General features: G+C 45.1%; 1 protein-coding gene across 4 annotated transcripts in view; it reads right to left on the minus strand.

Moving 5' to 3' along the window:
• LOC144696481 (SLIT-ROBO Rho GTPase-activating protein 1) overlaps nt 1-24,211 on the minus strand; it is a 248,875-nt gene that overhangs the window by 49,250 nt on the left and 175,414 nt on the right. For 2 of the 4 annotated variants that reach the window (XM_078567810.1, XM_078567811.1), the window contains exons 7-14: nt 21,331-21,552; nt 16,593-16,694; nt 12,299-12,496; nt 12,120-12,204; nt 10,393-10,420; nt 5,967-6,069; nt 2,315-2,375; nt 150-227 (exon numbers count right to left, since the gene is read on the minus strand). In XM_078567810.1, coding sequence (XP_078423936.1) covers nt 150-227; nt 2,315-2,375; nt 5,967-6,069; nt 10,393-10,420; nt 12,120-12,204; nt 12,299-12,496; nt 16,593-16,694; nt 21,331-21,552 — 877 coding nt within the window. Of the gene's footprint in view, nt 1-149; nt 228-2,314; nt 2,376-5,148; nt 5,183-5,966; nt 6,070-10,392; nt 10,421-12,119; nt 12,205-12,298; nt 12,497-16,592; nt 16,695-21,330; nt 21,553-24,211 lie in introns of all 4 variants that reach the window. The other 2 variants (XM_078567814.1, XM_078567812.1) reach the window with 2 other exon arrangements.

Consider the following 24,211-nt stretch of genomic DNA (forward strand, 5'->3'; position numbering starts at 1 on the left):
CTCCCTAAAGCATCGTGGGCAGGGGACATTTCCTAGCAGAAGACAATCACACGTTGCAAGGCCAGGATAAAGGTTCCCCCTGCTAAATAGGATATTGACGTATAGATGTTAATGCACTGCCTCACAGTGAATTATTCGCAATTACACACCTCGCTCAAATGAATTTTTAATATCGTTGACTTCAGCCTGCGATCCAGGCACTCGAAAGATCCCCTGATGCTGAAGACCTGCAGAGGGCATGCGGAGAGTGAAATGAAAATGTGTCCCAATTGTGGCTAATGCAACAGGACAAACATGTCAGTAAAAAATTATAACAATAGTGGTAACTTGGTGAGTACCATGTTGGACAGCAAGGGGACAACACCAGCTGGATCGGGCTATTTGGCCCTTTGACCCTGCCCTGTCATTCAACAAAGACCATGGCTGATGATCTACCTCAGCTCCTCATTCCCACAACTTTATCCCTTAAATCCCTTCAAGCCCAAAAACTATGGATCTGATTTATTTATTACACTCAACAACTGAGCATCTGCAGCCCTCTAAGATTGGGAATTCCAAAGAGTCACCTCCCTTTGCACTTTTGCTGGAAGAATAGAGGAGCTGAATATTATTTAAATGGAGAAAGACTGCAGAAAGCTGTAGCACAGAGGGATTTGGGAGTCCTTGTGCATGAGTCCCAAAAAGCTAACATACAAGTTCACCAGGTAATAGGGAAGGCAAAGGGAATGCTGGCCTTTATTTCAAAGGTAATGGAGTATAAAAATAGGAAAGTCTTGCTAAAACCATACAAGGCACTAGTTTGACCACACCTGTGAACAGTTTTGGTCCCCTTATCTAAGAGAAGATATACTGGCATTGGAGGCAGTGAAGAGAAGGTTCACTAGGTTGATTCCTCATATGGAGGAATCTTCTTGAGATGTTGAGTAGGTTGGGCCTGTAGTCATTGGAGTTTATAAGAAAGAGAGGCAAACACAAGATTCTTAGGGGGCTTGACAGAGTAGATGCTGAGAGGTTGTTTCCCTTTGTGGGAGAGTCTAGGACCAGAGGGCATAATCTCAGAGTAAGGGGACACCCATTTAAAACAGAGATGAGGAGGAATTTCTTCTCTCAGAGGGTAGTCAGTCTGTGGAATTCTTTACCAGAGAGCGCTGTAGGAGCTGGGTCATTAAGTATACGTTAAGTATATTCAAGGTGTAGAGAAACGGATTTTTAATAGTAAGGCAATCAAGTGTTATGGGGAAAAGGCAGGAAAGTGGAGTTGAAGATTATCAGATCAACCACGATCTCACTGAATGACGGAGCAGACTCAATGGGCCGAATGGCCTACTTCAGCTCCTACTTATGGTCTTATGGTCTCTGAGTGAAGAAATTTCTCCTCATCTCTGCCCTACTGGCCAACCCCTTACTTTGAGACTGTGACCTTGTTTTCCAAATTCTCCAGTTAGGGGAAACATTTTCTCAGCATTTACCCTGTCAAAGCCTCTAAAGAATTTTATGGCCAGAATTTTACGTGCCCCCCCAATCACCCCAACAGGTTTGGAGCTGGGCGGGGGGAGGATTGGGGAAGATTGTGAAATTGCATGGATGGGATTCCCTCCAGGTTCCCACCCGCCCAGGTCTTGGGGCAATTTTACACTGGAGTGGGCAGGGCCTTAGATGGAGAGCCTGCCCTTTCCCCAGGTTAAGGCTTTAAATGGCCATTTAATGGCTGTTTATGGGCCGTTTCCTGCCCAGTCTCAACTTTGACTGGGGGTACCCTCCCCATAAGGGATGGTGACCTCCCCCCACACTCTGGCCTATCCCGAGACTCCGATCACACCCCTCGTGACGCCACACCGCCCCCTCCCCCGGCCCCCAGCCTGGGCCCCCTGCCAATTCCTTGTCTTCTGGGTCCTGGGGCTTAGTGCCAGGCAGCTCCCTGCTGTCCCTCTTCTGGCCACTGCAGCGCTGTGCCGGGAGGGACTGGAGGGTTGCTGGCCAATCAAATTGGCCAGCAGCTCTCCAAGGCGGGACTTCCTCCCGAATGAGAGCACAAGTCCCACCTTAATGCCAGTCAATGCTCGTTGGAGTGTAATATGGCATTGGGGCTGCTGGAGTCAGCTGAGCCCCCGCATTTCTGAAAATTCAGGTTATATGTTTCAATTAGATCACTTCACATTCTTCTAAACCTGAGGAAATATAGGTCTAGTTCACTCAATCTCTCCTCATAAGACCATCCCCTCATCCTAGGAACCAGTCTAGTGAAATCTTCATTGCGCTCCCTCTAGGGAAAGTATGTCCTTTCATAGCTGAGGAGAACTGAACAGTAACATACCATATAGGTTGATAAATCGAACACAACTTTCCACAATCAAAGGAATGGCTTGTCCAGAGTCCTGGGAAAGCAAATTTTAAGGAGCTTGTAACTCTCTGTAGAGATAAGGTCTGATCAGAATACAATACAAAAAGTGTCTGCACCCATTATTTCATTAAAATTAGGATAGACTGTACGGAGTTCTGGTTTCTCAGGCAGATTCAAGCCATTTGATGGGCAACATCTATGAACATTGCACCTCCTCACTGAAGGAACGTACAATTTCCACTTGATTTGGTCACTGAATGAGGCATCTTATCCTCAACATATGAGTGGCAAATAATCTGAATTCATGAAGCAAATGCGATGATACCCACCTGACCAGGCATCAACAGGGCATGGCGTGTCGGCACACGCTTTACCGCTTGGCACATTCGCGATTGGGGCTGGGTCACTCTTCGTTTAAGAGGGATGGGAGAGCTACAATTGCACATCTGAGGCTAAAGCACAGCAAGGGCCATCTCAGACTGACCTGCTGCACCCCTGGGCACAGGGCTACACAGCAACAGAGGTTGGCGCAACTGCCCATTCTCATGGCAGGAGAATTATGTGCCACACAAGGTGGGGTGGACCAAGAGGAAAGGAAAATAACAAAACACGACACGTAGAAATAAATATCTGAATGGCAGTTGTCAAAAATGTCGAGTCTCAACAGTTCCCTTGATGACATTATACTCAACGGACTCTGCACGATAAGGCTTCTCAAAAAGGTGCACTTCAAATAATTGTAGTCAGAAAAAGCGTGAGATACCAGACATTCCTTTTATTTGACTTAACTTGCATATAAATTTGGGTTAGAATTCTTGTTAATAAGAGAAGCAATGTAAGTAGGAAAATTAAGCTTGGTAAAAGTTGAATGTTTGCACAAGTCCTGTGACCTGGGACAGTTTTCAATTCCTTTCAGCTCCATTTGGTAATGAACAGCTCCCCCCCACCTCCGACTTTGTAAAACTTATCTGACAAAGGGTCATCAACCAGAAACGTTAGCTCAGTTTCTCTCTCCGCAGAGGCTGCCTGGCCAGCTGAGCGTTTGCCAATATCTTTTTGTTTTTATTTCAGATTTGCGGCCACTGCAGTATGATGGCTTTTGCTCTTTCAGAATTGAAAGATGGCGTCGCTTGAACCAAGATAAAGTTTGAAGTCCCAATTTTATTCTGATTGCCTTGGCACAGACCCTCCCTTTCCATCATTTAGCGCTTGGGACAAATGTATCCATTTCGCGGCCAAGGTGGCCAACCCATGGGTACAGCAACAACGCCGTTAACCACAAGTTCTGGGAGAACAAGACACAATGTTGGATCTGCCTCGAGATCCTCAGCCTCCCCACAGCTACCTTTTCTGCGTCTTCAACGTGGAGGACGCAGATATGGTATAAAACCTGCATTGCACCTTTACACTGAAAAGGATGACATAAAACCTACAGCACAGAAAGGAACCATTCGGCCCATCAAGTCTATATCAATATTTATGCGCCACAGAAGCCTCCTCACACCCTACTTTATCTAACCATATCAGTCGCCTGATCTATTGCTCTCTCCATTTATCTATCCAGCTTTCCCTTGAATGCATCTATGCTGTTCGCTTCAATTGCTCTATGTGGTATCATGTTTCACATTCTAATCACTTTAATTAAAGAAGACTCTCTTGAATTTCTTAAATGATTACTTTATATATTTATGTCCCCTAATTTTGGACTCCCATAAATTGGAAACGCTTTCCCTACCTCGACCCCATCAAAGTCCTTCCTAATTTTAAAGACCTCTATCAGTTCACTGCTTAGCCTATTAATGTTATATTAATTAGATTAAGGTACACAGGTGAAGATCATTGTTTAATTGATCACTTAGAGCACTTATAAAGAGAGACTGCTGGGGATGGTCGTACGTAGGCAGCGGTCATACATAATGCTGCATTCTGTAAATAAGCCTATCACCAAGAAAAGTATTAGTGTCTGTTTTCGTGCTTCACCAACTGGCTTGGGATCGAGTTAACACTGCCCTCTCTTTTCTAGACAGGAAATGACCGCTGCTGTTGCAAGGTGCCTTGGGGAAGCAGTCTGCGTGTGCTGTACCAGCCTGATTCTAATCTCTGCACAGCAAACTTCAGGCTCTATTGGAAGGGATTCATAGAATCCATAGAGCACAGGAGGTGGCTATTTTACCCATCATGCCTGTGCCAGCTCCTTGAAAGAGCTATTCAATTAAACCCGCTTTCCCTGCTTGTTCCTGGTTTGTCCCGCAATGTCTCACCTATGTACCCCATTCCCTTTTGAAAGTTACTATTGGATTTTTTTCCACGTAGCGCATTCCGGATTCATTTTCCACTTGGAACTTCACAAATCATACAACAGGCTTCTTTCCAAAGCAGACATGCTGAGGGCAGATTAGCATGTATGCCACAGCATAGCTCTCTCACATGATGCACTCAGGTCTCTAAACAACCTTCCATCCAGTATATCACCATCACCTCAACACATCCCTTCTGGTGGAATACAAGTGCCTGCTTTCCTGGCTTCACACTCAACGAACAAGTGCCTTCCCAACCACAGTAAACGATCAACCAAGACATCCCACAACCGGAAGTGGATTTTTATTGTAACAGGGCCTGGCCTTAGAGGTTTTGAGCCTGATTTTTAAAAAGCGACAGATTCCAATCATGTAGTATTTTACGTAATGCCACAAATCTCATCACTGAACCGATGCAAACATTCTTGGTTAATAATTTGCTCTGCATTCACTGCATTTTAAACCCAGGCAGAGATGCGAAGCCCAAGTCGCTTCACACAAGCACTATACCTGGTTTCTGGCGTGAGAATTTCTTCGTCCTCTGCTAGAAGCAATGTTAAGAGTGGAGGACGAAAAGAAAATAGTGAGACAGACAGCAGCAAATACAGTGGAGGTACACGATACAGGCCTGGACCCCAACCAGTGGTTTGAATATAATGGAATTCCTTAAGGGACAATTTACTTGCACTCTTTCGAAGGTTTGAAGAAACAATCTCCCCCTGACTCAGTTTAGAGGAACAAACCATTATATTCAGATTAAGGACAAAGTAGGCAATCAGATCAGGTTTGAATATAGAGGGGGTTCCTCAAGTTCAAGGATGTCATGGCTTATGGAGTATCCGCAATTTAACCAGAGGTGTCAGTCACTCCATTGACTGAAAGCTCGCTAGAAATATCAGGAAACGATGTCCAAATTCATCTCATTTTGGTACACGTTGTCTAGCAAAGGGTCGGGATGGGGGTGGGGGGAGAGGAGGAAACGTGGGCAGCTGCAAATCGAGTTGCTTACAATTTAAATCGAGCTCAAAGGGTTACGTCTCCCAACATATCCATCTTTGCGATTTCACCAAGTGGAAAAGCATTCCATTCTTGACTCGAGGAAGCAGGTTACAAACAGATACAGAGATAGGGCCCAAGGTAGAGTTGAACATAATGATGTGCCTCAAGCTTCTGGGTCCAAACAGACAACATTCATGCCCAAAATGGCAAGAGTAGCAAACCGAATGTGCGTGCCCTTGGCAAGGTTTGACTTGAGGAACAGTGCATTATGTTCAGACCAATGAAGATAAAAAAAGGCTCTCCACCACCATTACATGTTATGCCAGTACCTTGACGAACGTTTCCAAATCCCCATTAAATAACTTAGCATTACATTCTGAACGGGGCCTGGATTTCCTGGCTTTCTGAGGTTTAGGGGGCACATTTGGAGGCCTGAGAAGAGGATGGAACAAAGTTTTGAAAACAACTTAAAAAGTATCTCACTTAAAAGTGCGTCACAGGGAGCAGCTTAAACCATCAACAGTTCATGTCATTAAAAAACTATCCATGGAATTCAAACGAGTCGGCAGCCACATGACATCTGGCAACCCCAGCACGTGAAGTTTTAATCATTTGGAAATATGCAGTTGGACGTCAAGATACACTTTAACATCAGGACAAATCTATAAAATACCCTGTTTTCAAAGCACCGGGGAGCATTCTGTAGGAATTGCCCCTTCTATTCAATCAAGAGATCCATTAAGTCAGTCCAGTCGAGTACTCGTTAACTGCCCCATATCCCGTTAACAACGTGGCCATTAAGCCAACAACTCCAAGTTACCCATCAGAGTTTTGCGCAGAAGCAAATTAATCCTTTGAGTGGGATCTTTATCATTAATACCTCATCAGGTAATACCTGAGAAATGTGGTTTAACCCAAGGATAGGTGCTAATGATACCGTGACAGAAAGGGGAATTCTCTTAAAATTATTACGAGGCCAATCAGGGGTGATATCAGGAAGCACAACAGAGAGTGGAAATCTGGAACTCTCTGGAAATCTAGAACTCAGCCCCCCCGCCCCTCAAAAAGCTGTTGAGGCTGAAGGGTCAATTGAATATTTCAAAACTGAGAGTTTTGTTAGACAAGGGCATCAAGGGTCACTGAATCAAGATCGGTAGATACAGAGTTAAGATACAGATCAGTCCTGATCCAATTGAGTAGTGGAACGGGCTTGAAGGGCTGAATGGCCTTCTGTTCTTAAGTCCCTCCTACTAGTAACTTATGCGGCTGGTAGAATTGTAAAACAATTACTTTTCTGTTAAACTAGTGAGCTCGACGAGAAACAATATAAAAGTATAGTAATGCTTGTCAAATGAGGAAACATTGTGTAAGAATTGGTGGTACCAAAGCTAAAAAGTTTATAATGTTTTACCTGGATCTAAGGGTGTGTCACAGATAACAAGAATTCTCAAGAATGGGGACTACATTTTCCCCAACTAGCTCATGTTTAAACAATCACCAGTTGCTGCCTCATCTGACAGTTGTCTACTGAAGACGGCGTATTGTCTGCCCAATATCAGTCCTTTGAACTAACATTACCACATCTCTCAGTGAAGTACTTTAAAACCTTCTAGGATATTTGGGCCCCGTCGGGGTCAGGAATGGAGGTGGAAGATGGAGAGCCCGAAAATACCTGCGCCGACCAGCATTCAGGTTCCCCAACGCCTTTACCAGCGTCGGCAATTTTTGGGGAGGTGGGTGCGGGGCCCGGCAAAGCTGCACGAGGTGGGCAGCCCATTAGGTTCATTAAGAGCCTTACGGTCAGGAGGCTGCCTGGGATTTACCACTTTCCCGGCACCGTAGGAGGCAGATCAGCAGCCTGGAGGTGGGCACCCAGTGGCAGGTGGTGAAGGGGGGGGGTGCGACGATAGTGGCGATAGTGCTTCAGGCAGGCCTGCAGGCCCTCCCTGCCTGCCTGGGTGTGGGTGTGGGTGCGGCTAAAGGCTGCCCTGTAGGTGGATTCTCCCCCCGTGCAGTGGCGGCCTAGGCTGCTTTCCTTGTTTTTCATTTCAATTTTTAAAAGGGTGGGTGACAGGGTGCCTCCATGATGAAGCACCCTCTCCGTTACTTACCCTCAATTGCAGGCTGCTGCTCTCTCTCAAGCTGGAAGGCCTCTGATTGGCCCTGTAGCTTCGCGAGCTCATCTGCTGCCCTTAATTGGACAGGGAACCTGTCTCCATGGCAACCGAGGGGGCGCCCCTGTGAAAATCCCAGCTCTGGAGACCGTTTCTCCCCAGATGTGGGTTTGGGACCCGGAAAGTTCTGGCTCCTGTATCCCTCATCCAAAGCAAAAACTGGACTTGGCCCTGAAGGGGTGTTTCAAGGGTAAACCCATTGGTATTCCGTGGGGGGGCAGGTGGGGGGGAAGGTGCAAACTCGCTGGAGCTTGTGTCAGGAACAATGAAATGAAACTGCCACATCCCCTACTCCCTGACATAAATTCCAACGTTATGGTGTTTGTCCAGTCACAATTTTACAAAGGATTAACAGCACGATGTCATCTCTAGAAGGGTCCAGAGGAGGGCTGTTTAAACTGCACCTAGATCGGTTACCAGCAGTAACTTGAATTTTGCGCAAATGAATGGGTATATAGCTTTAAACTGTATTCATAACCCACCCCTAAAAGGTAAGGATTGACGTGGCCCACGCAGACAAAGAGCTGGGACACTCAATTAGAGGACGGAGGTTGGGGGTTTATTTTGACTTTGGTCTATCGGGTAAAACAGACGACAGGGAATCAGCCGCCTGCTGTAAAATCTCTCCTGATTTGCATTTCAACTCAATTCACACATTTGTATCTCTGATGACACAAAGGTTGGCCGGGTGGTTAACAGTGAGGTTGAGTGTCTTGGGCTACAGGAAGATATAGACGGGATGGTCAAATGGGCAGAGAAGAGTCATAGACAAAAGGGCAAAGAGGTGTTGAAGGTGGTGATTTATCTAAGGAATATGCTAATAGGTGACATTAAGGGTAGAAAGCAGGATGAGCCTATTTCGATCCCTTCCCCCCACCCCACCCCCACTAGGGCTATCTGTACCTTGCTCGTCCTGCTTTCTACCCTTAATGTCACCTATAAGCACATACCTTAGATAATATCACCACCGTCAACACCTCTTTGTCCTTTTGTCTATGACATCTTTTGGCAATCTCCACCTATCACTGGCCCTCTATCCAGCTCTATTTGTCCCACCCCCCCTTAAACCAGCTTATATTTCACCTCTTTTCTATTTTTCCTTAGTTCTGTTGAAGAGTCATACGGACTCGAAACGTTAACTGTGCTCCTCTCCGCAGATGCTGTCAAACCTGCAGAGTTTTTCCAGCTATTTTTATTTTTTGCTTTCTTAACCACCTTATCGACCTGTCCCGCTACCTTAAGGGACCGATGGACATGGACACCAAGGTCCCTCTGATCCCTCTGTTCTGTTGAAGAGTCATACGGACTCGAAACGTTAACTGTGTTCCTCTCCGCAGATGCTGTCAGACCTGCTGAGTTTTTCCAGGTATTTTTATTTTTGTTAGCATCACTATTGTTCCTCACCTTTTACGATACCAACTATCTCAGAAGAGATTTCTACTTAATGATCATTTGGCTGTTCAAGTTGCCAGGTTGCACCTTGTCTAGCAATGGATTAGGGGCAGGTGGCCTTGGCAGTATGGCTATTGAGGATCATGATGATCCATTTGCTGTAATACCGCAGTGTTAGTATATAGTGTCCTAAAAGAGCTCTAAGTGAGCAGGTATAAATCTAAAAGGCCATTCCAAATGGAAGACACGTGACTGTTTTTCAGTGGGGTCCCTACCCATATTCATGTTATCCTCTTCCTCTAACACCTTTCCTCCATTGAGCGGGACTACTCCCACCTGGTTCAACTCTTACCCATCTATTCGTAGTGAGAGAATCACCATTAATGGCTTCTCTATTTGGCCCAGCACTGCTATCTTTGGAGTCCCTCAAGGGACTAAATCCTTATACCTCCAACCCCTCCTCCCCAAATTCTCAACTACATATTGGTCATGTCATCCAAAACATCAGGTTGCACACAGACACTGACGCCAGTCAGCTCTGCTTCACCAGCATCTCTCTCAAGGAACACCGCCTCTTGTCTGACATCCATTCCTGGATGAACCATAAATTCCTACAATTAAACATTGGGAAGATCAAAGCGATTGCCTTCAGCCCTTCCCACGAGACTGTAAATCAGTGGCTGCCAAGCCAATGCAGAATGCTAATGTCATGAGACTCTCTTTTAAGCTCTGCTGCTAATAGCACTAACTGAGCATTTCTGCAAATCCAGTAATTTCGTACTATGAATAGCAGCACAGATACATCAAGCATGAAGTATAGCTGGGTATACGATCCCAGTTTCAACAAAGCTTGAGATAGCAAGTACATGTACACATGCACACATGAGGACACAAGCACAGAACAGCTCGCAGACACGTGCACACGCTGACAGATGCACACACAGCTGCTGACATGCACACACAGACTTGGACACACACATACACAGACACATGCGTGCTCACAGGCACACGCTGACACGCGCATGCGCACAGCCACATGTGCGCGCTCACAAACACGTGTAGACATGTGCGCGCATAAGCATACACGCACGTGTGCTCGCAGACATACACAGACACATGCACAGACATGTGCGCTCACAGACAGACAATTTTAAATTTTCCCCAAAAAATTGACTGAACTTTTCCCTACCTTGTGGTCATGAAGTCACTCTTCTGGCCTAAAGGAAAAAGGAAAAAGATTTTGTTTATGGAGTTGTGTAGGGGGCACAGGAAGCTGCAGGAAAGAGGGTCCTACAGAGACAGAGTGACTAGCTGAGGCCTTCCTTCCTGTTAACCACATTAAGAAGTCAGGCTTTGAGATGTCAACTTAAATATAGTGCTGTATAATTTAAATCGCTACTCAAGAGCAACAGCTTTGATGAGATGATAACAAAGCTGAGAAATTATCTGAAGTTAACAGAGATGCTATCTTTTTAGCCAAAGGTGTTGCAAAAAGTGCTGTTTAAAAGAGAGAGAAATATGACATGCCTGTAAACATATATTATTAAATGCAATTTAATCATGGCCAGTCAATGCACTACATCACACCCAAACCTGTTAATCTCTCCTGCTTCGAAATGCCCAACTGCACCAATAGAATTTAATACAATGTAATAAACAATTGAGGGTTGCTCATTTTCTAAATTGAATGGGAAAAAAATGCCACTCGGCAAATATCTTTTCAGCTGTGTTTTATTCAGGCAAAAAAATCACACTTCAGCCCACAGGGTAAAAACATATACGAAACCTGCTGTCATAAACGCTGTGTGTTACAGCAAGAGTAAGCGGAGTTGTTAAAAATGTAAAGCTGCTTTTAAATTGGCTTTAGAGGGCACATTCTTGTGACTGGCCCCAATACTTGGCATGTAATCCCTCGAGTGTGCAAGACCAAATTGAGGGGGGGGGGGGAGGTGGGGATCTAATTGAGACGTTTACAATGGTTACGGATTTGACAGAAACTATTTCCTCGGGTTGGGGGAGTCAAAAACAAGGGGGCATAGCCGCAGCTTTAGAATGAGCTTGTTCAGAGGTGACGTCACGAAGCACTTCCACAAACAAAGTGTAGTGGAAATCTGAAACTCTCTCTCCCCCCTACCTCCCCACCACAACCCTCAAAAGGCTGCTGAGGCTGGGGGAAGTCAACTGAAAATTTCAATAGATAGATTTTTGTTTGATAAAGGATATGGAATGGATATGGGTAACTGGAGCTGAGATAAAGATCAGCCATGGGGCGATGGTGGAGGAGTGGTAATGTCACTGGACTCGTGTCCCAGCCTGACCCTCTTGGGCGCACGGGTTCAATCTCACAGCGGCAGCTGGTAAATTCATTTAATTAAAAATATCTGGAATCGTAAAGATAGTCCACGGTGACCATGAACCTATCATCGGTTGTTGTAAAAACCCATCTGGTTCACTTTAGGGAAGGAAATCTGCCATCCTTACCTGGTCTGGCCTACGTGTGGCTCCAGATCCACAACAATGTGGTTGCCTCTTAACTGCCCTCAAATGGCCTACCAAACCCACTCAATTCAAGGGCAATTAGGGATGGGCAACAAATGTTGGCCTTGCCAGCGACGCCCATGTCCCATGAAAGAATAATTTTTTAAAAAATCTAATGAAATGGTGGAACAAGCTCGAGGGGCTGAATGGCCTCCTCCTGTTCTTATATAATTTTCACAGATGCAACTTAAGAGCAACCTTGGGAAGACTTGCTTTAAAAAAACAAAACGGAGCCTTGATGTATCTGGCACTTTGGCGTTGAGGCTGCTGGTGGGCGTGGGAGACCCGGGCATTGGGAGCTGGTGGCACTCAACCAGCGTAAAAGGAGGCTTGAGAAAGAGCGAGAAAGATCTGTAGGTCTACTCAAAAATGATTTACCTTCTCCCAGGGTCCGGTGTAACAAGTCGTGCTTTGCTTGCAGCTTCATGATAAGATTGCTGCCCTCGAGGTATTCCTTAAATTTCTGTTGAGGACAAGAGTCGGTGAATTTTACGCAAACTGATGCGAGAAGCCTACATTCTGATCACTTCGCGCAGCACAACTGGCAGGATACATACCATGAAATAGAACTGCTCCGTCTCCTGCTGATTGGCTCGTCTCTTCGCGATGCTGGGTTTGCTCAAGTAGGTTTCCGACACTGTGGATTTGACAGACTCTGTCGACCGGCTGTGCTGGAAACACTCTGAGACGTCATAATCCTCGATGGTTACCATGTCTTGTATCGTCTGCAGAGTTGCTTCCATCGTCTTTTTAACCTTAAAACAAAAAATTGAAAGGGCTTGCAGTCGTGCGATGCCTTTCGCCTCCCAACTCGCCCAGCCGCCAATGAATTCCTTTCGAAGTGTGGTCATTGTTGTTAGAGTGCTCGACAGCTAGGACTAGAGTGCCAAGAGGTAGTTTCTCCCTGGCTGGAAAGGCTAGAACTAAGGGGGCAGAATCTCAGGATAAGGGGTTGGCCATTTCAGGCTGGGATAAGGCGAAATTTCTTCATTCACAGGGTTGCGAGCCCTTGGAATTCTCTACCACAAGCTGCTCTGTTGTCGAGTTTATTTACGAAGAAGATTGATGGATTTTTGGACACTAGAGGAATCAAAGGATATGAGAATAGGACGGAAAAGTGCAGTTGAGGTGGAAGATCAGCCATGATTTTATTGAATGGCGGAACAGGCTCGAGAAGCCATTTGGCCCACTCCTGCTCCTCCTTCTTCTGCTCTTATGTAATACAGCCAACTGGTTTGTGCTTTACTTCAAATAGTGCCCCGGGATCTTTAAGGACAAGGGCACAATTTGCAATTATGCAACATGCTCCATGTCAAAGAACGTCCTCAAGTGCTTCACAGAAGCATAATTAAGGGCAATGGATTCTGAGGTGGGGCAAGGCCCGAGGAGAGGGAAACCACTAAACGTTTTAAGCCCCTGGGCTAGGGGGAATGATGGTGGAGGCTGTAGGGGAGTAGAAGCGGTTGAGATACGATGGCTTCACTGGGGACAATAGCATTGAAAAAAGGTGGAGGGGGATGGAGTGGCTGAGCAAATTGACAGGTAGAGGCACCTTGGAGAAACAAGGGCCAAAACTGGGCAGTACAGAGTTTGAGAATTCAGCTGTATGGGACGGAAGGGAGCTTCCTCTCCACCTCCCCCTCCCCCCCCCCACCCACAAATGAACCGGAGTTGAAAGACAGCGGAGGGAGTGTTCGGGTGTTGGGTGCACAAAGGCTGTGGAGTTAATGTCTCATAGGCGAGATGGCACATTTAGTCTCAGCCTGGGTGATGATGTGCCCAAGTGCTGGTGTGGGGCTTGTGACTGAGACTGCTCCCAATTCAGACTAGCTGGTAGCCGACTGCCTCCCAATATGGTGCAGGTTTTAAAAGCAAGAGCACAGAAAAGCTAAACAAACGCCAAAGAGCCACATTACTTTGTAACATTCCAGATGGGGGGAAAAAAATCCACAAGATCCGTCTAAGCTAATTTCTTTCAGTTCATAGAAGGTTACATGTGGTTTTTGTCCAGTTTAACACGGGTGACAATTCAGGCAAGGCCCGGGTTTTTGTCCGATTCCCAATTTTCAGTTCGGCAGGTTTGTGTGCGTGTGGAGATTTGACAGACAGCTGGGATTTTTCCCACCCGTACTTTCTGTGATGTACACTGAAGCAAGTTTAAAATCTGGTCCTTTAATCATTAGAAACACACAGATGGAGGACGAGTTCTTGCAAGTCCCAACCATAAAGCAGCCTGCTACTAAAACATGGGAAGGCAAGTTTTTGTGGCAACAGCAATGTGTGAGAGGCCGTTGAATACAAATCTGCCAGCACTGGGTTATGTATCACCCACACACTAAGACTCAGACATATTGTCAACCATCCATTCTACGCGATACAAATAAATCCTGGGCGCCGCACTTTAGGAAGGGTGTGAAGGTTTTAGAGGGGGTGCAGTAAAGGCGTACGAGAATGATTCCAGGGATGAGGTACCTCAGTTACGGGGATGGGGCTGGAGAAACCGGGGTTGTTCTCATCAAAGAAGCGCAGGCTGAGGGGAGATTTGATAGAGGTGTTCGACACCACGAAGGGTCTAAACTGAGCAGAAAGAGAGAAACTGTTCCCAATGGCAGAACGGTTTTGAACCAGAGGGCACAGGGATTGTCAAAAGAACCAAAGGGGACATAAGGAATACCTTTCAAAAAAAAAAAAGAGTGGTTAGGATCTGGAATGCACTGACTAAAAGGGTGGTGGAGGTAGATGCAGTTGTGGTTTTTAGAAGGAAATTAGGTAAGTACTTGAAGGAAAAAAATTTGAAGGGCTACAGGAAAAGGGCCAGTGAGGGGGGGACCAGCTCAATCGCTTAGAGATAAAGAGAGCGTCAGCATAGGCTCAAAGGGCTGAATGGCTCCTTCTGTGCTGCAACCATTCTATGATTCTATCGCTTAGAATCACTTCACTTTAAAAAGCAATCAATGTTATATAGGTAAAGAAAGTGCAGTCACTGATTATAGGCAAACACAGGCATAATTTGTGCACAGCAAGGTTCCACAAACGCCAATGAGATAAATGGTCGGTCTATTTCTTTTTTTAATGATGCTGGTTGGCTAAGAGTAGGCTCTGCCCATCTTTCAATAGTGCCATGGGAAATATAACATTCACTGGAACAGGCAGCTAGAACCTTGCTTTAACTTCTCAACTAAAAGATGCAGCACTCCCCCAATACAGCGGGGAAGTATTCATTTCCACCACGTGCTCAATCCCTGGTGCGGTACTTGAATCTATCAACTCAGGGGCAAGCATGGTACCAACTGACACTTGGTTTCACATCAACCCCTCATCCTTGGAGCCAGGCAAGAAATTAGAAACTCTGAAAGGTTTGGTTGATACCCCACTGAACGAGGACATGTGCAAAGATCCAACTTATTTTTGTTTTAAGGGAGCCAGTGGGTTTGGGGAAGGGGATTTTTCTAACTGTCTCCAACTCTTTCAGATTTCTGTATGTTTTTACTTGTCCTCTGGCACAGCTGGGCGAGGACCTGTGTTTATCGCCCAAAGGATATTCCTCCAACAGCAGAGAAAACTATTAAGGGTGTGTTGCTATTAAGAGCTGAAAGCAAGTCCCTGGGGGCGAGCTTGAATCTGTAACCTTCTGCTCTGAAGGCAAAGCACAGCACTCAGCAGATTCAGTGCAACATGACAGATTTATGTCATACTCTTTCTCAATTCTGAAAACGTTCCATGGCATTTATTTATATCAAAGGAATTGGGTGGTGACTGGAGTGTAGCTGCACACAGAGAGAGAGAGAGAGAGAGAGAGGGGGAAAGAGAGAGAGGGAAAGAGAGAGAAAGAGAAAGAGATAGAGGGGGAAAGAAAGAGATAGAGGGGGAAAGAAAGAGATAGAGGGGGAAGAGATAGAGGGGGAAAGAAAGAGATAGAGGGGGAAAGAAAGAGATAGAGGGGGAAAGAAAGAGATAGAGGGGGAAAGAAAGAGATAGAGGGGGAAAGAAAGAGATAGAGGGGGAGAGAAAGGGAGAAAGGGAGAGAAAGAAAGAGAGAAAGAAAGAAAGGGAGAAACAAAGAAAGGGAGAAAGAAAGAGAGAAAGAAAGAAAGAGAGAAAGAAAGAGAGAAAGAGAGAAAGAATGAAAGCGAAAGAGAATGAAAGAGAGAAAGAGAGAAAGAGAGAAAGGAGAGTAAGGAGAGAAAGGAGAGAAAGGAGAGAAAAAGATAGAGAGAGAAAGAGAGGGGCAGAAATAGCCTTTTAAAGGAGAGGCAAAATAAAAAAAAAAGCAGGAAAAAAATTGCCACAATACCATCGGGATGATGAAAATTAAGGGAGGTCATAATGTTTGAAGGCAGACTTTTCCGACAATTTGGAATTTCCATCTCCTAGTCCCATGTGTACATTTACAAATTGTAGCTTTAACAGAAAACATCTGGAAAATTAGAGTCCAAGTGATAATTTTACAGAATTCCAACCAGATCCAACCCACTCAGAGTCCGTACAAACCAACAATGCACAATATCTTGCCCATTGTTTCCTCATTTCCAGAAGAAGTTCCATACTCCGGTCTATATCCCTTGCTAAAATTGGCAACCGACAGAAAATCAGAGCCCCTGTTCAGAACAAACCTTGGGCCATCTCCCCAGATGTCTTCAATTAAGTTGAGTTTGCAAAACATGCTGGAAGAGTTCGGAATATTGTCTTAATTTTTAAAGAAGCAGCTTTTTCCATGTGAACAGATAATTCCTGAAGGGAATTTCGGTACTCACTGTTGGATTAAGTTTATTAAAAAAGACACAAAGGTAATAAAACAATACGCAAAAAAAAATGCCTCGACATTTACCTCAGCTGATGGCAATAACCTACCTCCTCATTCTCGATCTTCAGCGTTGTCAGCCTGGACTGCAGCTGTTGATATCTGAGCATTAACTCAGCCTGCACGGGTTGCTGAGCACTAACCTGGCACACCTAGCAAGAGAAGCAAAGTTTCACCCATCAGGCTCCAATAATATTGTTTAACCAACGAAACTTTAAAGAGGCCAGGATTTTATGGTCCCTCCCACCTGGCGGGGGTGTTACGAACTGAACGGAAGACACGCCCCGGGGGGGGGCTGTAAAATCCTGGCCAAAGCGTCCAGGCAAATCAAACACTTTCCAACTGTTCGTTCTCTCTTCCCTGCCTTCCGAAAACTCCTGCATGATCTTCAAGGGCATTTTTGCTGGCGCTAGTCACAGTTCATGACTTTGTCCTTCAGGCAAAGCCTCGGTAGCGTATCTGATTCTGGAGAGCATTAAAACGGATTTGGACCCAGTCTTCACTGGACCTGGACCTGGACCCGGGGGCCCCGCCCTCGCCCGGCCCCAGGCCCCGCCCTCACCTGAGGCCCCGCCCTCGCCGAGGTCCATAATTATTCATTTCCTAACAGAGATAATTCAACACTGATCAAGAATCCTGCCTTCCTCTTTCCGTCTCTCTCTCTCTCTCTCTCTCTCTCTAGCCCTTTTGTGCCAACTGTAGAATGACCCATGTGAGCCCCAGCTGACACTGGTAAACCCAGCACTGAACACAGGGGCAAAAGAAGGGTTTTGTTTCAAACTGAACTGTGTATTTAGCCACAGAATCAAACCCCGCGTCTCCTGGTAAATATACCTAAAAGCTGTCTGTGTGGCTCACTTCATCAAAAATCAATTTAAAAGCAAATTACTGTAGGAAATCTGAAACAAAACCAGAAAATGCTGGAAAAGCTCAGCAAGTCTGGCAGCATCTGTGAAGAGCGAAACAGAGTTAACGTTTCGAGTCTGTGTGACTTCGAATTTCACTTCACTGACTTCAAAATCAATTTATCTCGGCTTTATTAACCTTATGGTGGTATTAATCTACATCAGATGAAGCTGTGTGTGTGGTTGAGTGTTTTCTTGTTTTGAGAGGGGGAGAGAGAGAGAGAGAGAGAGACAGCTGACATAGGGTCGCAGAGTCACCTCCCAGACCCAGTGTGATTGGTTCAGTGAAAGTCGCCCTTTCAGCTAGCTGTAGGAATTCTACATTTAAATAAAAAGGTTCAAGTGGCCCATTCCCAACTGATTCCCAGTGCAAAGAGCCACAGTTCAGTTCAAGTCTTAATACAGGGGTCATGAGGATGGCTGACAGTGGAAAGGTTAAATTTGCAGTGATCCCAAGTGCAAATGCCTTAAGGGCAGGTTAATTCACAATGCCAGAGACAGAAAAGGCAAGTTTTAGTTTTGTCATGCCAGACACACACACGACCTGGAAACACTGTTGGCTAAAGCAGCTGACAAAATATATCCTGTGTTTAACTAGGCCGGATATCAACAGTCCATCTGACAGGTCGGAGCTGGGGCCTGCGAGACACTTTGGGTGGTGGATAGGTCGGGGCCTTTTGAAAAATCTGTCCTCGGGACGCGGGCGTCGCTGGCTGGGCCCAGCATTTATTGACCAACCCTGGCTGCCCTCGGGAAGGTGGCGGTGAGCCGCCATCTTGAGCCTCTGCAGTCCCACGTGACATTTCTGTAGCGGTACGACACAGCTGGACGGCCATTTCAGAGGGCGGTTAAGATTCAGCCACATTGCTGTGGGTCTGGAGTCACATGTAGTCCAGACCAGGTAAGGACGGCAGATTTCCTCCCCCAAAGGACATTAGAGAGCCAGATGAGCTTTTACAACAATGCACTAAGTTTTGTGATCATCATTACTGATGACTAGCTTCTATTCCAGGTTTATTAATTGATTGAATTGAAATTTCCACAGCTGCCATCTTGGGGTTTGAATCCATATCTCTGGAGCATTGGTCCAGGCCTCTGGATTACTAGCCCAGTAATGTAGCCACTACACGACTATGTTCACATTTACGACGATGCTGAAATGATGTGGAGTGATCTGCTGGCTTGCTATATAAATAAACTATCACCATTCCTGGCTACATATAGGGTGGCACATCTTTCACAACGGAAAAGCTTTGAAAGACTGGGCTGTTCAGCCACTCATAAACGCCCCAAAAAAAAAACCCATTTCTAAATAAAAAACTTAAAAGAAAATCCACGGTCGCCTTTACATAACTATCACCAGCAGGTTAATAACACAAGACAAACGATGACTCATTGGTGCTTTTGGAGCTGTCAGTATGGTTCAATTTACACTTTGTTCAGTTAAGTGCAAGACAATTACATCCAGACACGTTTTTCCTTGATAGATCGGCTGCGTCCTCTCTTTTTCAACCCCAGATTTAAATATTTATGTTCCACTTTGAAGCTCAAAGACTTATTAGCTTCCAGGAAATGAGCTTTTGATTTCATTTTCTAAACACGAGTTGTGTAAAGCAGAATATTGATGGGACACAACAAGAAAGCTGGCAACACAATAACTAGGCTCCAAAACGCAACGCAGAACGTGTAACCGCTTGCTTTTAAAGAGGCACATTCTTTAGCGAAAGCGGTCTCAACGGACTCGGGTCACGTCGGTAAGAAAAAAATGGCCACCCAAGGGTGCATCTTTTTCCACTCGGAGTCTGTGGTAAATCAAGAATTTTGGGCCCGAATTGACTCAGAAGTAAAGTGGAGCGAGATTACACCCTCAAGGGGTTCTCACCCCACTTATCCCTGCAGTTAGACTGGGCTTGGACTCTGGATTCAGGCTGCGTTTACACTATGACTGCAGGACCACTGCAAAATTAAGCCACTGCGCAGCCAAGCTGTACGTGCAGAGTTAAGGTATACTTAATCAAGTAAGCTATTTGGCCCATCATGTCTTGAGCTAGCTCGCTACATGAGTAATTTAGCTAGTTTCACTCTCCTGTCTTTTCCCTATAGGCCTGCAATCTTTTCACGCTTCAGATAATTATTCGATATCCTTTCAAAAGCCATGATTGAATCTGCCTCCTGCCCAAACTCCGGCAGTGCAATCCATATTCTAACCATCTGCTGCGTTAAAATGTTTTTCCACATGTTGTCATAGCTTCTTTCACCAATCACCATAACTTGGTGTCCTCTGGCTCTTGACCCCTCTGCCAATGGGAACTATTTCTCCCTATCTGCTCTGACTAGACCCCCTCCCTCCCCCAAATCATGATTTTGAGCACCTCCATCAAATCTCCTCTCAACCTCCTCTTCTCTAAGACGAACAGTCCCCAATGTCTCCAGTCTATCCATGTAACTGAAGTCCCTCATCCCTGGAACTGTTCTTGTAAACTTTTTCTATGCCCTCTCTAATGTCTTAATATCCTCCCTAAGTAATAGTGCCCAGGATTGGATGTGGCAGAACCAGTATTTTATAAAGTTTCACCATAACTTCCTTGCTATTGAACTCTATGCCTCTATCTATAAAAGCCCAGGATCCCGTAAGCTTTCTCAATCTGCCCTGCCACCTTCAACTTTCTGCACATCATAATGAAAATAGCAGGTGACTGTCCGGTTGCTTGCCCCGCCAATGCAGAAAAAACCCCGGCCTGACGAAAGGAAACCCCATGGGTCTGTGATTCCCTGGAACGAGCTTGCCAGTGACCTCCAACCCTGATCCCGCCAAGCCCATCGGGTCAGTGGAAGGTCGCCCGACAAACATATCCTGGGCAGGCTCTCCTGCTGCTGGTTGTGCGCCTCCGGGAATGCCCCGCATACTGGCGCACGGCGTTCTGGTTCTAGGGCAGGGGGGTTTCCCCTGTACCTCGGCAGGGGGTTTTCCCCTGTACCTCCCTGTCAGGGAGAGGTTAAAGTTGCTCGATTGGCCCACTTGGTAAGGAGTTTTGAAACCGCAGCTTTCCAGCAGCGTTTGGTGGATCTGAAGTGGAGGGGGGGGCAGCTCTGTGACTTCTCAGCCACGTAGCTCAGTATAACAAAGCACAGGAGGAGGCCATTCGGCCCATTGTGCCTGTGCCAGTTCTTTGAAGGAGCTATCCAATTAGTCCCACTCCCGGCTCTTTCCCTATAGCTCTGCTCATTTTCTCCCTTCACATAGTTATCCGATTCCCTTTTGAATGTTATATTGAATCTGCTTTCACATCCCTTTTAGGTAACACAGTCCAGATAACAATTTGCTGCTTAAAAAAAGTTCCTTCTCTAGTCACCTTGAATTCATTACCTCTGGTTATTGACAATTCTGCTTCTGGAAACTGTTTATTCTTTATTCTATCAAAACCTATGTGACATCCTGAGCTCAAGAAAGGCGTTATATAAATAGAAGCCTTTCCATTTTTATGCTCTTGAACACTTCTGCCAAATCTCCTCCTTAACATTCTCTGCTCCAGGGAGAGCAATCCCAGCTTCATCTTGCACAGTACAACCCCTGTCTAACAATAAGTCTTGAATCAAGAGCAAAAACAGAAAATGCTGGAAAAACTCAGCAGGTCTGGCAGCATCTGTGGAAAGAGAAATGGAGTTAACATGTCATGTTCGTATGACCCTTCTTCTGATGCTGTTGGACCTGCTGAGTTTTTCCCAGCATTTTCTGTTTTTGTTTCAGGTTCCCAGCACCCGCAGCGTTTTGCTTCAATCAAGAACTCGGTTTCATGGGTGGGCCGTTCATAGAAAAACGAAGAGATACCATTAGCCGTATGGAAGATGAGTGTAAAACTGTCCTGCAGCACTCTGGGCCTACCTCATCACCCATGTGGGGCTGGAAGTCAAATTTCACCGGTGGGCAGAAGGCTGTGTGGTACATCTCCATAAACCGCTGCTTGTCGCTACGAGGGTCCAAGTTGTCGACAGCGTTCTCTATGATGTCCAGACCCTCATGCCTGGATGTCTCCAGGTTGTATTCAGCGGACAGGAACGTCCTCAGGGCTCTGTTTAGGCTAGCATGATACCCCAGGTCACAGCACTAACACAGCAAGAAAGCGAGAGAGAGAGAGAAAGAGGTGGCATTAAAATTCAAACCCAAATCCGCATCGGGACTCTTAACAATTGGGAGTTTAAAACCACATTACTTGGTGCTGTTGCAGTACCGAAGGTCATTTTCTTCAGGACAAGCAAATTTTTTTAAAAAAAGAAGCCTTCTGACTTGAGGGAATGAGGGAACTATTTTACCTAAACAAGCACCCCACAAATTTATTTCTCTGGTATCGCAAAGGAGCCTTCAAGTTGCAGTTAAACCTCTAGTTAAAATAAAAACTCAACATTTGGCCTACAGTCACAGAGAGAATGGTCACCTCAGCGTTAGAGCTGGAAATCTTCCTGTTGGTAAGAAATACCCAGAATTACAAATCCAAGAAAGCTTAGAATCCAGGGCCTGTGTAACCACTAGGCAAACGAGGTGCTCACCTGGAGCTGCAAAACGTGGGAAGGGTGTGGTGGGGTGGGTGGCATACATTGAATGAACTATTCATGAAATGACGTAAGTAAACAAACAGACTTCTGCAGTGGGTCTAGATCTACTATATACATCAACATATACTGACACGCACAAAGATTCCTATGTATTTACATTGCAGTCTTTCCCAAAATTTCATATTGCATTCATTCTGTTTATGCAACAGTTTTTAACTTCTACATGACTATTCCAAGACTGCAAACCAGGAAATAGTGTTGAAGAATGTAATTTAATCTAGCCCACTCTATTGTATTGATTAACGATTGGGTAAATTGCCATAAAGTCATCTAGTAACTGTTGCAGGAACATAGCATTACATCACGTGAGCCATATTACACAATGTGCATTTCTTCCAGTACGTAATCCTGTGAAAAGCGTAGAACAATGAGAATGTACAATTAGTATTATAATATTTGCCTTTTTCATGTAAAATAAATCTGTAATTATAAATGCAGAGTTATTATCATGCTAATGCACAATATTCATTTTCAAAAGTTAATTGTGCAGGCGTGGGCTTAAGGCTGAATACTGATCCTCCTAATACTCTTGCATCAGCACCAGCCCTGTTTGAATCAGATGCATTTTAATTACTCATCCATGGCTTTCACATAAAATACCACCATCAGTTAATTCCTTTCCCTAATTATTATTATTTTTAATGTTTAATTAAAGTCCCTTTTAATGTTCTTAGACAGGTGCGGTGGTACTTTTAGGCTTTTAATATATCTGTTAGTAGATGTTGATAAAATGTTTCCCCTACAATTATTTGTTTTTTGGGGGGGGGGGTGGTAGCAGCGAGGCAGAAGAGCCAGGATAAATTTTGAAAAAATTCTGTTTCCTGAATTTAAATGAACAGAAAATTGGGAACAGCGTAATTTTAGCGATCAAACCTTCGGTACAAAACACACTGAGAATGGTGTCTCCGAAAATTTACCCCAGTGTCCCTCCACAGTGTATTCAATAAGTTGTAATGTTAGTTTGCTTTTTGAAAGAAGCTGCTCAGAGTCTCTTTTCTTCTGGGTACGAGAAGTACAGGTAAACTATTGACCATTATGGTGAGAAAATTAAACACTTAAATTAATGGTACGGCCTGTGGAGCCTGATAATTCAAGCACTCCTCCCATCCCGGTCGTAACAATATTTTATATAAAATCTAATTAGATGTACTGGATTGGTGATTATCAATGGCCCCTTTATCATCCAATTTCAAATTTCTTTGCTCATCTTCCATGATTTCCCTTTGGAATTTTACTGCACGTTTTGCTTACCCTGCCACAGTTAATATTACACATGGTATACAGCATGAAACAGGCCATTCAGCCCAACCAGTCCATGCCAGTGTTTATGCTCTGCTCGATCCGCCTCCCATATTTTCTCATCTAAATCTAACATCGCAACCATCTAGCCCCTTCTCCCTCATAAACTCGTCTGGCTTCCCCTTGAATGCACCTATACTATTCATTTCAACCACTCCCCGTGGTACCGAGCTCCACACACTCCCCGCTCTAGAAGTTTCTTCTGAGTTCCCTACTGGATTTCTTGGTGACTTTCTTATATTGAAGCCTCTAGGCTCTGCTCCCTACTGCAGGAGGAAGTATTCTCTCTGTATTCGCTCCGTCAAAACCTTTCATCGTTTGAAAGGCCTCTATTAGGTCACCTCCCTCAGCCTTCTTTCTTCAAGAGAGAAGAGACCCGGCCTGTTGATGCTTTCCTGATATGTAGACCCACGCATTACCGATATCATCTTTGTAAGATCATCTCTGCTCACTCTCGAGTGCCGCTATATCCTTTATATAGCGACCAGAACTGCATGCAGTATTCTAAGTGTGGTCTAACCAAGGGTCGATATAATTTTAGCATAAAGTCCCTACTTTCCAATTCTAATCCTCTGGAAATAAAGACTAGTTGTTGATTTGTTTTTTTTTTTAAATGGCCTTGCTAACCTGTAGTGCAACTTTTAGTGATTGTACGTATTTGACTCTTCTTTTGTGCTCTGCCATAACACCTGCCGGACTAAGGCACAGAAGCAGTAACTTTATGAACAGCCTAACGACAAACCAACATATAACGGTGTTCTTGGAATCTTACCATACAGAAAGAGGCCATTCATCCCATCCGCTCACTCTCCCCATAACAATGTTTGTGCAAGGGGGGGGGTTCTGAAAGGTCC

This window comes from Cetorhinus maximus, chromosome 22 (assembly GCF_964194155.1).
Source record: "Cetorhinus maximus chromosome 22, sCetMax3.hap1.1, whole genome shotgun sequence".
Lineage (NCBI taxonomy): Eukaryota > Metazoa > Chordata > Chondrichthyes > Lamniformes > Cetorhinidae > Cetorhinus > Cetorhinus maximus.